At 40.6% G+C, this 16,213-nt stretch overlaps 1 protein-coding gene across 2 annotated transcripts in view; it reads left to right on the top strand.

The window, feature by feature from the left end:
* Positions 1 to 656: 656 nt before the first annotated feature.
* The window catches only part of LOC115101709 (copine-9-like), a 113,715-nt gene continuing 98,158 nt past the window's right edge, over positions 657 to 16,213 (top strand). The window contains exons 1-2 of one of the 2 annotated variants that reach the window (XM_029621176.2): positions 657 to 736; positions 10,511 to 10,551. In XM_029621176.2, the coding sequence (XP_029477036.1) occupies positions 657 to 736; positions 10,511 to 10,551 (121 nt within the window). The remainder of the gene's footprint in view (positions 737 to 10,510; positions 10,552 to 16,213) is intronic. The other variant, XM_029621177.2, reaches the window with a different exon arrangement.

Here is a 16,213-nt window from a genome sequence, read left to right as displayed (position 1 = left end):
ACAAATATTTCAACAAACAAAGCACAAGGCCTGCATTACTAGGTGGCCTGTCTTAGAGGAGGGAAATAATAAACCATTCAAGATACTCAAGAATAAGTTCTCAAATGAACGAATGGGTTTCAATTATAGACTTATTTTTTGTTCTGTATCCAGGACTAAAAGTAAGGTGTACATTTAAATATGCTTTGATTTGTTGCATAATTGCAGGATACAATGTATGTATCCTGTATATTTGTGTCAAGCAAGCCAATAATAATATAAAATAAAAATAAAAAGATAAAACAAACAAATGGATTGAAGGTTATCAGAGAAAGAAACAAATAGTATAATCCTTGCAACAACAAAAAATCCTTCTGCAAAAGTGTATCCCGTGCTTCTTACACCACCTGTCGAAAGCACTGGAAAATAGAAGTTGGTGGGAATCCCTCTGTACTGAGACGCTCGCGCTTCAGTTCTCCTGTAGGCTACACTGTGAAGGATGAATTGCTTTCCTCTCCAATGCAATGTATTTTACTCTAGGACTCGCTTCTTTCCAAAACTCAATGAAGACGGATATGGCTCTACAACTAACATGTGGTTTGATTTAAATTTTTAATGGTCGAGAATATACTTGAGATATTTCACCAAAAGAGCTTGAAACGTGCACATTTAAAGAGATGATGGCATCAATAGGGGAGTTCGATCCGCTGAACAACATCGTTCCTGCAACTAAAATTGAAGTAACCGTGTCATGCAGGTAAGGTCATGAATGTATGATACAATGTTAAATGGCGCGATTAGATATTCTATAAGTGAAACATATTGTATTGAACGTATGCAGATGTGACCCTTATGTGTGCTAATATAATATTTCAATTATTTAAAGCACATGTTCTGTATTCATATGAAATTAGTGTGCACACCAAGTTAAATATGTATCTTAATTTAGGCAGCATTCGTATTGTTTTAGAATACCAAGCATAGAGTAGAAATATGATAAAACCATTGTTTCACCTCATCATGGATTCAAATTCACCTCCTTCCTGATACACCTTCAAAGGTGCGCGGAGACGTGCCTGACCGCAGTGCATCAGCCGGGTGTAGTCGACAGTGCTAATGCATAATTTTCAGGCACTGAGACTGGATAGTGTTGTGGTATGGCTAGCGATTAATCACCTCTCAAGCAGGTGTAGCCTATGTAGAACCATACCTACAATAGACCTTGGCTACCTGTGAACTAACCATTACATGTGTGGAGTATACAGTATTCCCACATTGTCCACGTAATTGTCTTCATGAAAACTTTTGTCACATGATATCTTTCTCGTAATATAGTACTTCATAGAAAGCAGACTCATCTGCCTCTATGCAGAACCCCCAGTATCAAATGTGCCTGTTGTTGCCCCCTCGACATCCTTTTCACGGTCAAATGTTTCATCCCGTCAGTTGCCAGTGAGCGTACATGTGATTAAAAAACCCTGGCACTGTATTAATTAATTGACACAGCAATCGATTTAGAAATATTTTCATACAATGGCAGGACCAATATGATCTACACAGTAAGGCCCTAAACCTTTTTATATTCATACAATGGCAGGCCATTGCTGCTAATTGGTTTATTTTCCATGAAAACATGTGGAGCCTAAAAAAAAGAATAGAATTTGAATTTTAACAAAGTCCAAAACAAACATTTAGCTGTTAGTTAGGCAAGTTCTTGTATTTTGAGGCTTAAAATCAAAGCCAGTACATTTTGTGGTTGGAATTGCTGTATGCATATAATTTGAGAATTTAGACGTGAGCTAGCAAATTTTGACAGATTGGTTTCATCTAGACAAACAAAATAAGGTTGCTTAGCAACCGGATACCAACGAGTTCTGTGGAGGAAAAAAAATAGTATTCATGCTGAGGGCTGGGCCTGTATACAGTACAGGACAGTATGCTAAAGCTCAGGAACAAATGGAATAACTGTTTTTTGGGGAGAAAATATTGACATTTTCTGCTGTCTGCATCACAGCCATTCCAGTGTTTTCCATAGAAGTATGTGTTTGTTTTCAGACGCATGTTATTTCCAGGAAAGGTCATCAGATAATCGCACTGAGACACTGTGAACTGTGATTCATCAACCACAGATAAAATTTGTTGTAGCATAACCTACGGTATGTACCGTAACCTACAATGCTACTGTACAAAACCAACAGCACTTATAGAGGTTTCACAAGGGATCTGCAATATGACTAAATAATGTGAGTTTATAAGGGCCTCTAATAACACTTTAACAGGTGACATGTGTGTTCATTAACTTTCAACTAAGGCTACATACAAAAATAAAAAAGAGGTAGCAGGTAAGTATTCTGTATTGGCCCTATAAGCTATTCAAGGGTCCCTGAGCTCCAGAGGATGTTGGTGGGAGGAGGTATAGGTAGATGGGCTCATTGTAATGGCTGGAATAGAACGGTATTGAAAAACATCAAACATATGGGAACCACGTTTGACTCCACTCCATTCCAGCCGTTACAATGAGCCTGTCCTCCCACTAGCCTCCACTGCTGAGCTCACCTGTAGCTACTCATATCCTACAAGCCAGGTTACATTCCTCATATCTGATACTGACATAGAATGTCATACTAACTGTTTCAACTTAATTTGTCAACTTATTGTGACGTGGAATCGACATGGAAAATACATTGGATTTGAAAAAAGTCATCAACATAAACTGTTGTTTTGAGGGTGAAAACCACAAGATTATGTCATTATTGTAACCAATGTTCAACATAGACAAACCTTGTATGTGACAAACTGTGCATTTGGAAAGTATTTTAATTTTTTAATTTTTTAATTTATTTCACCTTTAACCAGGTAGGCTAGTTGAGAACAAGTTCTCATTTGCAACTGCGACCTGGCCAAGATAAAGCATAGCAGTGTGAACAGACAACACAGAGTTACACATGGAGTAAACGATTAACAAGTAAATAACACAGTAGAAAAAAGGGGAGTCTATATACATTGTGTGCAAAAGGCATGAGGAGGTAGGCGAATAATTACAATTTTGCAGATTAACACTGGAGTGATAAATGATCAGATGGTCATGTACAGGTAGAGATATTGGTGTGCAAAAGAGCAGAAAAGTAAATAAATGAAAACAGTATGGGGATGAGGTAGGTGAAAATGGGTGGGCTATTTACCAATAGATTATGTACAGCTGCAGCAATCGGTTAGCTGCTCAGATAGCTAATGTTTGAAGTCGGTGAGGGAGATAAAAGTCTCCAACTTCAGCGATTTTTGCAATTCGTTCCAGTCACAGGCAGCAGAGTACTGGAACGAAAGGCGGCCAAATGAGGTGTTGGCTTTAGGGATGATCAGTGAGATACACCTGCTGGAGCGCGTGCTACGGATGGGTGTTGCCATCGTGACCAGTGAACTGAGATAAGGCGGAGCTTTACCTAGCATGCACTTGTAGATGACCTGGAGCCAGTGGGTCTGGCGACGAATATGTAGCGAGGGCCACCCGACTAGAGCATACAAGTCATATTCAGACCCCTTCTTTTTTTCCACATTTTGTTACGTTACAGCCTTATTCTAAAATTGATTAAATCAAATAAAAAGTAATCATCAATCTACACACAATATCGCATAATTACAAAGCAACAAAATGTTTTACCTTTTTTTGTATTAATGTATTACAATTAAAAACCAGAAAAACCTAATTTACATAAGTATTCAGACCCTTTGCTATGAGACATGAAATTGAGCTCAGGTTCATCCTGTTTCCATTGATCATCTTTGAGATGATTCTACAACTTGATTGGAGTTAAACCTGTGGTAAATTCAACTGATCGGACATGTTTTGGAAAGGTACACCTGTCTATATAAGGTCCCACAGTTGACAGTGTATGTCAAAGCAAAAACCAAGCCATGAGGTCGAAGGAATTGTCTGTAGAGCTCCGAGACAGGATTGTGTCGAGGCACAGATCTGGGGAAGGGTGCCAAAAATGTTTTGCAGCATTGAAGGTCCCAAGAACATAGTGGCCTCCATCATTCTTAAATGGAAGAAGTTTGGAACCATCAAGACTCTTCCTAGAGCTGGCCGCCCTGCCAAACTGAGCAATCGGGGGAGAGGGGCCTTGGTCTGGGAGGTGACCAAGAGCCCGATGTTCACTCTGACAGAGCTCCAGAGTTCCTCTGTGAGGATGGGAGAACCTTCCAGAAGGACAACCATCTATGCAGTACTCCATCAATCAGGCCTTTATGGTAGAGTGGCCAGACAGAAGCCATTCCTCAGTAAAAGGCACATGACAGGCCACTTGGAGTTTGTCAAAGGGCCCCTAAAGGACTCTCAGACCAACAAGATTCTCTGGTCTGATGAAACCAAGATTGAACTCTTTGGCCTGAATGCCAAGTGTCATGTCTGGAGGAAACCTGGCACCATCCCTACAGTGAAGCATGGTGCTGGCAGCATCATGCTGTGGGTATGTTTTTCAGCGGCAGTGAATGGGAGACTAGTCAGGATTGAGGGAAAGATAAATGGAGAAAAGTACAGAGAGATCCTTGATGAAAAGAGTGCTCAGGACCTCAAACTGGGGTGAATGTTCGCCTTCCAACAGGACAACGACCCTAACGCAGAAGTGGCTTCGGGACTTGAACCCGATCAAACATCTCTGGAGAGACCTGACATTGGCTGTGCAGCGACACTCTCCATCCAATCTGACAGAGCTTGAGAGGATCTGCAGAGAAAAATGTGAGAAACTCCCCAAATACAGGTGTGCCAAGCTCGTAGTGTCATACTCAAGAAGACTCGAGGCTGTAGTCACTGCCAAAGGTGCTTCAACAAAATACTGAGTAAAAGGTCTGAATACTTATGTAAATTTGATATCAGTTATTTATTGTTTATAAATCTGATCAAATAAATAAAAACGTGTTTTTGCTTTGTCATTCTGGGATAATGTGTATAGATTGATAAGGGAGAAAAATATTTAATCCATTTCAGAATAAGGCTGTAATGTAACAAAATGTGGAAAAGTCAAGGGGTCTGAATATTTTCCGAATGCACTGTATGTTGAATTTGTACCTTTCAAACAACATCAGATCTTTAACGTTATATCCACTATCAGAAAAAAAACAATAGGCTGGCAGGACCTCCGACTGGAGAGTTGATCTACAACTATTAATTTGTTCTCTCATCACTTAATTTAATAACCAAGCCCAGCCCTGTTTAGCTTTTATATTTGTCATTGACTATTACCAATGGGCTATCAGGAAAATGATTATTGAGAAATCTTGTATTAACTAAATACTGTATATTCACTGTTGCTATTGAAGTCATTCCAAAGGGTAGGTTTAACAGAGCGAATGAAATGTAACCATACTTTATGATTCATATATCATCAATGAGACTATTTAGGCCTGTATAGTATTTGTAACAGTTATTGTTTCAATTTAACCCAGGGTTCAACTAAAAATAGACAATACATACAGTGGGGGGAGTATTTCGTCAGCCACCAATTGTGCAAGTTCTCCCACTTAAAAAGATGAGAGAGGCCTGTAATTTTCATCATAGGTACACTTCAACTATGACAGACAAAATGAGAAAAAAAATCCAGAAAATCACATTGTAGGATTTTTAATGATTTTTTTTGCAAATTATGGTGGAAAATAAGTATTTGGTCACCTACAAACAAGCAAGATTTCTGGCTCTCACAGACCAGTAACTTCTTCTTTAAGAGGCTCCTCTGTCCCCCACCTGTATTAATGGCACCTGTTTGAACTTGTTATCAGTATAAAAGACACCTGTCCACAATCTCAAACAGTCACACTCCAAACTCCAATATGGCCAACACCAAAGAGCTGTCAAAGGACACCAGAAACAAAATTGTAGACCTGCACCAGGCTGGGAAGACTGAATCTCCAATAGGTAAGCAGCTTGGTTTGAAGAAATCAACTGTGGGAGCAATTATTAGGAAATTGAAGACATACAAGACATCACAAGAACGGTGAGCAAAAATCCCAGAACCACACGGGGGGACCTAGTGAATGACCTGCAGAGAGCTGGGACCAAAGTAACAAAGCCTACCATCAGTAACACACTACGCTGCCAGGGACTCAAATCCTGCAGTGCCCGACGTGTCCCCCTTCTTAAGCCAGTACATGTCCAGGCCCTTCTGAAGTTTGCTAGAGAGCATTTGGATGATCCAGAAGAAGATTGGGAGAATGTCATATGGTTAGATGAAATCAAAATATAACTTTTTGGTAAAAATTCATCTCGTTGTATTTGGAGGACAAAGAATGCTGAGTTGCATCCAAAGAACACCATACCTACTGTGAAGCATGGGGGTGGAAACATCATGCTTTGGGGCTGTTTTTCTGCAGAGGGACCAGGACGACTGATCCGTGTAAAGGAAAGAATGAATGGGGCCATGTATCGTGAGATTTTGAGTGAAAACCTCCCTCCATCAGCAAGGGCATTAAAGATGAAACGTGGCTGGGTCTTTCAGCATGACAATGATCCCAAACACACCACCTGGGCAACGAAGGAGTGGCTTCGTAAGAAGCATTTCAAGGTCCTGGAGTGGCCTAGCCAGTCTCCAGATCTCAACCCCATAGAAAATCTTTGGAGGGAGTTGAAAGTCTGTGTTGCCCAGCAACAGCCCCAAAACATCACTGCTCTAGAGGAGATCTGCATGGAGGAATGGGCCAAAATACCAGCAACAGTGTGTGAAAACCTTGTGAAGACTTACAGAAAACATTTGACCTCTTTCATTGCCAACAAAGGGTATATAACAAAGTATTGAGATAAACTTTTGTTATTGACCAAATACTTATTTTCCACCATAATTTGCAAATAAATTCATTAAAAATCGTACGATGTGATTTTCTGGATTTTTTTCCCTCATAGTTGAAGTGTACCTATGATGAACAATATACAGGCCTCTCTATTTTTAAGTGGGAGAACTTTTTAAAATTTTACCTTTATTTAACTAGGCAAGTCAGTTAAGAACCAATTCTTATTTTCAATGACGGCCTAGGAACAGTGGGTTAACTGCCGGTTCAGGGGCAGCACGACAGATTTGTACCTTGTCAGCTCGGGGGTTTGAACTTGCAACCTTCCAGTTACTAGTCCAACGCTCTAACCACTAGGCTACCCTGCCGCCCCTTGCACAATTGGTGGCTGACTAAATACTTTTTTGCCCCACTGTATATGCCTAGGGTTTCAAGCTTTGGTTGATTTCAAATGTAATCTTCAAGTTAATCTTTAATATGTTGGATTCACATCTCTATTGCAGAAATCTAAGTTAAAGAATAGGACTAAATCAAATCAAACATTTTTTAAAGTGCTTATAATGCTTGATTAGATTAGGTTCAGTCCTATTCTTCAACTAAGATTTTAGGTTGAGATGGAGACGTGAATCCAACACATCAATTATTAATTTGATATTGAATTGTGTTTTGTTGTCAACACAGCAAATATCATATGTGAAGGAGAACTTCTGTTTGGATAGTTCCATCTGTGCCACTGATTTAGTTTGGCTTTAATTCCATTTAGACTACACATTAATACATTATATGATGGATTCACATCACCATCTCAACCAACAATCAAAGTTAAAGAATAGGACTACATTAAATCAAATCAATCTTTAAAGGCACTTTAAAGTCTTATACTTAAACTTTGATTGTTGGTTGAGATGGCGATGTGAGTCCATCATATCATTTATAAATCTCTAGACAGAGTCAGTGGCTCAAAAGATACTTCTCCTTCAAATGTTGATATTTGTTTGTGCTAACACCCAAACACAGTTCAATTACACTAGAAATACAGTTTACAGCCTAATATTACAAATGATAGTCTCCAACTAAACCAAAAATAAAAGTTAAAGAATAAGATTAAGCCAGTGGCTCAGATGAAACTATCTAAGCATTAGATATCCTTTAAATGTTGATGTTTGGCTGTGTTGTCAGCCAAACAAAATTGAATAACACTTTTGTAATAAATAGCCTACATTTAAGGATATCTTACAAACGAATGAAACAGGATTCAACCTTAAAACGAGTAACCATGGCCACATTTTGAGGTTAGCCTACTGTAACTATAAATGTTTTCTGATGTAATCATAGAAAGCGTGCATGTTCAGGATACCATGCAAAGGTTGCAGATCTGTGGAGATCTTCACAATCGCTTAAATCATCTGTGCAGAATCTTAAACAGCTTGGATCACTGGCCCTTTCTGCAATCCAGATCATTTGGTTGTGCTATTACATGAAGCACAGTGATAACACAGTAAGTTGTTGTATAAATACAAAACATCTGACATTGTATTCACATTTTATCTTTGTTGTGCTTTAAAATGGTTGAAAGCCCAGTGATAACAAATAGGACATTCAAAAAATGCCTTAACCAAACATTACCCACCAAAAATGACATGGTGCCCCCAGTGGGATGGGATTATACATTTTTGGCTGAGTGGCCTTCGTGTTCTGTCCAAATAAAAGAGTCACTGGGATGGTCAGAATTCCATGGTCACAAACCAGCCACCACTGGCACCAAACAATAATCCTCCCTGCCTCTGAAAAGCGAATGGAACGGCTGATGGTGCCACCTTGGAGATTACAAAGCCTTAACTCTGGATTTCCTCCATGCTTAGAAACAAGTGGGTGGTTCTCTGTGGGACACATCAGCAACTTCTCCTCTTATCACAGCTAATAAAACCTTGCAAGTCTCAAGCGGACAACACAATCAGCCACAACATTCGTTTCATTTGCCTGCCTCTCATCAACCCATTTCCTCGACGTGTTGTGCATCTGGCAAACTGCCAACCTAAAATGAACCTGAGGTATGAGTACAGAAAAATGGAAAAGAGTAGAGGGATTCTCAACTCACTGACCTGGTAAAGTAGTGCAGCCAAACAAAAAGGTATAATGGCTTCGCTTTCAAAGATATGTCACATGAAGCTTACTTCATTTAAAAATATATATTTTCATTGCATCAGGGATAACATACACGGACGTTTCGGCTTCACAACCTTCTTCAGAACACACAGAGACAGACACCAGCAAGCACAGACAGTTCCCTTCTCTGAAAAACATGTCAGCTGGGGGGGTGCAAATGTACCTCAGCTCAGTGGTCCAGAGCTCCTCAGAGAGACTCGGTGTTTGTGCCACGTCTGTCATTGGGAGTAGTTGTTTCTCCTTTGATATAATATGAACCATGAATCCAATGGCAGTGACTCAAATACTGACGATATAGAAATGATCCCACGAGACTGTCCTCATCTGCGGAGGAAAGAGTTGGTTACTGTGACTGATAATTTTACACTTATCGCACCATTCATTTGATCCTATACATGGGGGATGATGTTGAACTCAGACCAACTGTTGTACTATAGTGGTGACAACAAAATCTTATCTCACATTTACATTTTACATTTAAGTCATTTAGCAGACGCTCTTATCCAGAGCGACTACAAATCTCCTACTCAAAGGTGATGACCTTAATCAGGATACAGTACCTGTAAATGGACCAAACTAGTGCTATTATCTTGGGACTGTCATTAATGGAGGTATACACTTTGTGTGCCTCTGAATTGGGTTGTTAGTCTATTTTGGCCTGTAAATACGTTATTTTACTGACATTTTCTTTAGGTGTGTAATATGAAATAAGGTCGTTATTATTCATGCACTGGGCCAAAATTGGTGTAGAAACAATTGTTCATGTTCCTTATCAGGAAGTCCGACCCACTGATTATGATGCTGTGTGATCTAATTGATTATGTATGTCACTTCAGTCTTACACATATATTTAGCCAAAAAATGTTCTGGTGTCACCCTATGCACACTGGCTGATTTTGTTATGTATTTTGTTCAACAATACATTTTCAGTTGTGCTGAATCTTACATTAAGTATTATTCATTTGTTGTTCTCACAGAATAAATATATTTCTACAACAGAGGAACACTAAACATAAGCAAAATGTTAAAGGGATACTGCGATTCTGGCATTTAAGCCATTTTTCTACCGATGCTGTTGGCTATCATTGAAGAACTGGAGGCAGAATTCAAGAGAGAAAACAATAGCGCTGAACTTACCTACGTAACTGTAGACTTCCAGTTATTGTGCTAATGCTAGTTAGCATTGGCTCTGGAAACTACCTCTATCCTCCTTCACATTGTATGCAGAGGAATACAAATGGTATCCATGAGTTCATCTGACTCTGGCTAAGTAGAATCTCACATAATGACAAGAATGTTAATGACAATCAGTTCAGTCTGTTTATCGCTATTGTTTCCTCTTCTAAATCCCGCCTCCAGCTCTTCAATGATAGCCAACAGCATTTGAAATGATGTATACAATACATTTTGTTTTGAGGTGGGAAAACTACCTAGTGTTTCCCATGAGAAATGATGTACTAACAAGTGAAGAAAGACTACATTGAAATATGTTCAAGTGGGTGCTGCAGTGACATTGAATACACTCTATGGAAAGAATAACGGCCGGATTAAATTATTATTATTTTTTTTCCCCTGTATGTTATCTCCTTAGGGATCTTCTGGACGTGGACACATTTTCCAAGTCTGATCCTGGTATGTGCCTCTCTTTTTGAGTGAATGTTTATCAGAATGTGTGAAATTCCCATGCATGCATTTGTCCTATCTGTCCTGAATGTACTCGTGTAAATTCTAGAGAGTTGATTCCATCATTTTTACAAAAACTTCAGGGACGTTATAAACATTCCGTTATGCAGTTAAGCTGCATTCGTTTCTTTTGTAAAGCAGTTTATTTTATCCGGATACAGACATTTGTCAACATTTCTAAGGACGATTCTGAGATTTGGAATATGACGACATAGGATAAATTGTAGAGTTTCCACATCACAGGTTCATAGTCAGTTTTAGCTGTTTTACTCAGCATTTCTCCTATATTTTGGTCTTCAAAGTCACATAGGTTGCCTTATCTATTCCCTACGTCTCAGTTTGTCACTCTTTTCTACTTGTCTCCAATATTCAGTCTCAGTCACACAACCACAGCTGCAGTGTTATCTGTTTGAGTCCTTAAGAAGAGTTTTTGATCAGATCTATTTCATGTGTAGACATTTGTTCATGGCCTCCCATTTCACTGTGTTGTGAGTATGTCGTATTGCTCTCCAAACTGGACTTCCAAAATGCACAGGTCACTTTGGAGCACAGGAATGAAATCACCTTCCACTTGGCCTATATTTTGTTCCGTGCTTCAGATGCTTTATACAACACATACATTATTATTGCTATAGTGTTGTTTGGAGAGCTCTACTATGTGTTTGTCAAAAGTCTGTCAGGTTGAAGTCATACCAGGGTGAAAGCTTTGAGCTGTCTGGACAGGGCTCAGGGGTCTCTGGGTTGAAGGCAGGTAGAAATGGGATTCAGCTGGACAAACAGAGCCAGGCTCAGAGTGACTCGTATTAAGGCTACTATCACAACTGCAGTCCCACAGATCCAGAGAGACCAGGGCTCTGATGAAACTTCACAATAGCAGCAGCCATCTAAAGAAGGCACTGGAGAGAATGGCTGCCGTTTCATGGGCCCTGAACCAACTATGCTATTTTTTTAGTTTTTTCGCATTTTTTAAAACGTATTTTGTACATAATGTTGCTGCTACCGTCTCTTGTGACTGAAAAGAGCTTCTGGAAAACAGAACAGCGATTACTCACCTTGAACTGGATGAAGAATTTATCTTTAATGAGTCGGACGAGAGGGATTTACTCCAAACACCCGAATAAGGCACTCATCCCCGTCATTCACAGGAGAAAGAGACGGAAAAGATATTGTGGAACGAGTGCCTTGTGAGGATCCGCTGATGAGTAGCTAATTTGCCCTTGTCATCCGTAATACTAGCCAACACACAATCGCTGGAAAATAAATTGGACGGGCTAAATGCACGTATATCCTACCAACGGGACATTAAAAACTGTAATAGATAATATTTCACAGAGTCACGGCTGAATGACGACATGATTAACATACAGCTGGTGGGTTACACACTGCATCGCCAGGATAGAACAGATGCCTCTGGTAAGACAAGGGGTGGCGGTCTATGTATATTTGTAAACAACAGCTGCTGCACGATATTTAAGGAAGTCAAGGTTTTGCTCACCTGATGTAGAGTATCTCATGATAAGCTGTAGACCACACTACCTAGAGAGTTTTCATCTGTATTTTTCGTAGCTGTCTACATACCACCACAGACCGATGCTGGCACTAAGACCGCACTCAATGAGCTGTATACCACCATAAGCAAACAGGAAAAAGCTCATCCAGAGGCGGCGCTCCTAGTTGCCGGGGAAACTTGCAGGGATGCAGGGAAACTTAAATCTGTTTTAAATTGTTTCTATCAGCATGTTAAATGTGCAACCAGAAGGAAAAAAACTCAAGACCACCTTTACTCCACACACGGCAGGGTAGCCTAGTGGTTAGAGCATTGGACTAGTAACCGAAAGGTTGCAAGTTCAGATCCCTGAGCTGACAAGGTACAAAATCTGTCGTTCTGCCCCTGAACAGGCAGTTAACCCACTGTTCCTAGGCCGTCATTGAAAATAAGAATTTGTTCTTAACTGACTTGCCTAGTAAAATAAAGGTACATTTTTTTTTTAAACACAGAGATGCGTACAAAGTTCTCCCTCACCCTCCATTTGGGAAATCTGACCATAATTCTATCCTCCTGATTCCTGCTTACAAGCACAAATTAAAGCAGGAAGCACCAGTGACTCGGTCAATAAAGGAGTGGTCAGATGAAGCAGATGCTAAGCTACAGGACTTTTTTGCTAGCACAGACTGGAATATGTTCCGGAATTCTTCCGATGGCATTGAGGAGTACACCACATCAGTCACTGGCTTCATCAATAAGTGCATCGATGACGTCGTTCCCACAGTGACTGTACGTACATACCCAAACCAGAAGCCATGGATTACAGACAACATACGCACTGAGCTAAAGGGTAGAGCTGCCGCTTTCAACGAGTGGGACTCTAACCCAGAAGCTTATAAGATATCCCGCTATGCCCTTCAACAAACCATCAAACAGGCAAAGCGTCAATACAGGACTAAGATCGACTCATACTACACCGGCTCCGACGCTCGTCGGATGTGGCAGGGCTTGCAAACTATTACAGACTACAAAGGGAGGCAGCCCAATGACACGAGCCTACCAGACGAGCTAAATGACTTCTATGCTCGCTTTGAGGCAAGTAACACTGAAACATGCATGAGAGCACCAGCTGTTCCGGACGACTGTTTGATCACACTCTCCACAGCCGATGTGAGTAAGACCTTTAAACAGGTCAACATTCAACTGGCAAGTGTCTTCACTGACATTTTCAACCTCTCCCTGTCTGAGTCTGTAATGCCAACATGTTTCAAGAACACTTGGGCACAGGGACTATGGTAACCTGCCTAAATGACTACCGACCCATAGCACTCACGTCTGTAGCCATAAAGTGCTTTGAAAGGCTGGTCATGGCTCACATCAACACCGTTATCCCAGAAACTCACTCCAATTTGCACACCGCCCCAACAGATCCCCAGATTATGCCATCTCTATTGTACTCCACACTGCCCTTTCACACCTGTACAAAAGGAACACCTATGTGAGAATGCTATTCATTGACTACAGCTCAGCGTTCAACACCATAGTGCCCTCAAAGCTCATCACTAAACTAAGGACCCTGGGACTAAACACCTCCCTCTGCAACTGGATCCTGGACTTCCTGACAGGCCACCCCCAGGTGGTAAGTGTAGGGAGCAACACATCCGCAACGCTGATTCTTAACACGGGGGCCCCTCAGGGGTGCGTGCTCAGCCCCCTCCTGTACTCCCTTTTCACTCATGACTGTACGGCCAGGCACGACTCCAACACCATCATTAAGTTTGCAGATGACACAACAGTGGTAGGCCTGATCACCAACAACGACGAGAAAGCATATAGGGAGGAGGTCAGAGACCTGGCCATGTGGTGCCAGGACAACAACCTCTCTCTCAATGTGATCAAGACTAAGGAGATGATTGTGGACTACAGGAAAAGGACGACCGAGCACGCCCCCATTCTCATCGACGGGGCTGTAGTGGAGCAGGTTGAGAGCTTCAAGTTCCTTGGTGTCCAAATCACCAACAAACTAACATGGTCCAAGCACACCCAGACAGTCGTGAAAAGGGCACGACAAAACCTATTCCCCTTCAGGAGACTTTGATTTGATTTGAGCAACAGCCCCGCAAAGTACTCAATTACTCAGAGCTGGGGGTCTAGGATTCTGAGTTTAGTCCTAAATTGATTTAGGTAGTTACTTGGTTTGATTATATTCATCTGCATGATGTGCCTAATCTCCAACAAGTTCTGTGATGAAGAAATGTGATATGGATGTTTTACCTCTTCTAGTTTGTGCTACCTACATAGCCAATCACTTAGATTAGATTCACTTTGTGTATTTGTGTGCAGGCTTTGTGGAAATGGACGAATATGTTCTGAATACATAGTAAGCTCCCTCCCCCTTATCTAATTTAAAGATGGCTCAGACATCAAAGTACTTTATCCTTGTACTTTTCTGTGAGTAGTAAATAGATTGTGGTGTGTGAGTGTCCATTATTAAATGACTTAATGACTTTGTGCCTTGTCTATGCACTTGTCCAATTACCCATGTGTCTAAGAGCTCTATATTCTGGGCATGCGTAGTGCTGGCACATTTCTACCGTATAACCATGTAACCGACTGTTATGGTTGATGACTGCCATGAAAATAATACAACTTTGTTTTGGTGGAATGAACTACGTAGCGCGCCCCTCCCTGCGGCAGCAGCACACATAGAAATAGAATAAATAGAACGTGCTGGGAACCTCTAAACCTGGCAATTTGACTGGTAAACTCATGGGTACACTCGCAATCGCTGCCTGGGATTGTGATGTAATCATTTCCATATGTAATGTAGAATGTTCATTCAAATTATGTTAACTGATATGGCTCATGCAATGGAATGTATTTTGTTTAATAGTTGAGTTGAATCAACAAATCACAGCACATATTGATGGGTACACGTCTTGCGTTTACTTCCTGCTTTGCTCCTATCCACCTCATTTTTTAAATGTTGCTGTGGGCACAGCCAACAACGAAAGTGATGGTTTCGACTTCCATTCTGCAGTTCTCCTGTGGCAAACTTGCCAGAGTAAATTATTTGAAGGAGTCCATTTGTAGAGTATTAAAGTCATGTAAACAAGTACAAGTGTAAATGTATAAGTGTAATTTGATATTTATTTCATTCAAGTTTGCTAACGTTAGCTAGGCCTACTAGTAGGCTACTTCTGCTGTCATAATAACATTATTTGTGTTGCGTCAGTTAAGTGACATCCACCAAGCCAATAATGATAACTATACCGAACAAAAGTATAATTGCAACATGCAACAATTTTTAAGATTTTACTGAGTTTCAGTTCATATCAGTAACTCAGTAAATTGAAGTAAATTGAATAGGCCCTAATCAATGGATTTCACATTGGAATACAGATATGCATCTGTTGGTCACAGATACCTTAAAAAAATGGGCCTCACATTGGGTTCGTCACGGCATCTCTATGCATTCAAATTGCCATCAATAAAATGCATTTGTGTTCGTTGTCTGTAGCTTGTGCCTGCCCGTACCATAACCCCATCGCCACCATGGGACACTCTGTTCACAATGTTGACATCAGCACACCGCTCGCCCACACAACGCCATACACGTGGTCTGCGGTTATGAGGCTGGTTGTAAATTCTCTAAAATGATGTTGGAGGTGGCTTATGGTAGAGAAATTAACATTCAATTCTCTGGCAACAGCTATGGTGGAAGTTCCTGCAATCAGCATGCCAATTGCACGCTCCCTAAAAATTTGAGACATCTGTGGCAAAGAGTTGTGTTACAAAACTGTACATTTTAGATTGGCCTTTTATTGTCCACAGCACACATGTGTAATGAGCTTGCTGTTTAATCAGCTTCTTGATATGCCACACCTGTCAGGTGGATGGATTATCTTGGCAAAGGGATGTAAACACGTGTGCATTTGAGAGAAATAAGCTTTTTGTGCATATGGAACATTTCTGGGATCTTTTATTTCAGCTCATGAAACATTGGATCAACACTTTACATGTTGCGTTTATATTTTTGTTCAGTGTATAATGATAAACTATAGGCTACATACAGTAACTGACTTAATCTTTCTGGACCCCAGGAAGAGTAGCTGCTGCACCTGC

This window comes from Oncorhynchus nerka, linkage group LG20 (genome assembly GCF_034236695.1).
Source record: "Oncorhynchus nerka isolate Pitt River linkage group LG20, Oner_Uvic_2.0, whole genome shotgun sequence".
NCBI classification, from domain to species: Eukaryota; Metazoa; Chordata; class Actinopteri; order Salmoniformes; family Salmonidae; genus Oncorhynchus; species Oncorhynchus nerka.
Note: the sequence above shows the minus strand (reverse complement) of the source record. Positions and strands in the feature narration are given on the sequence as shown.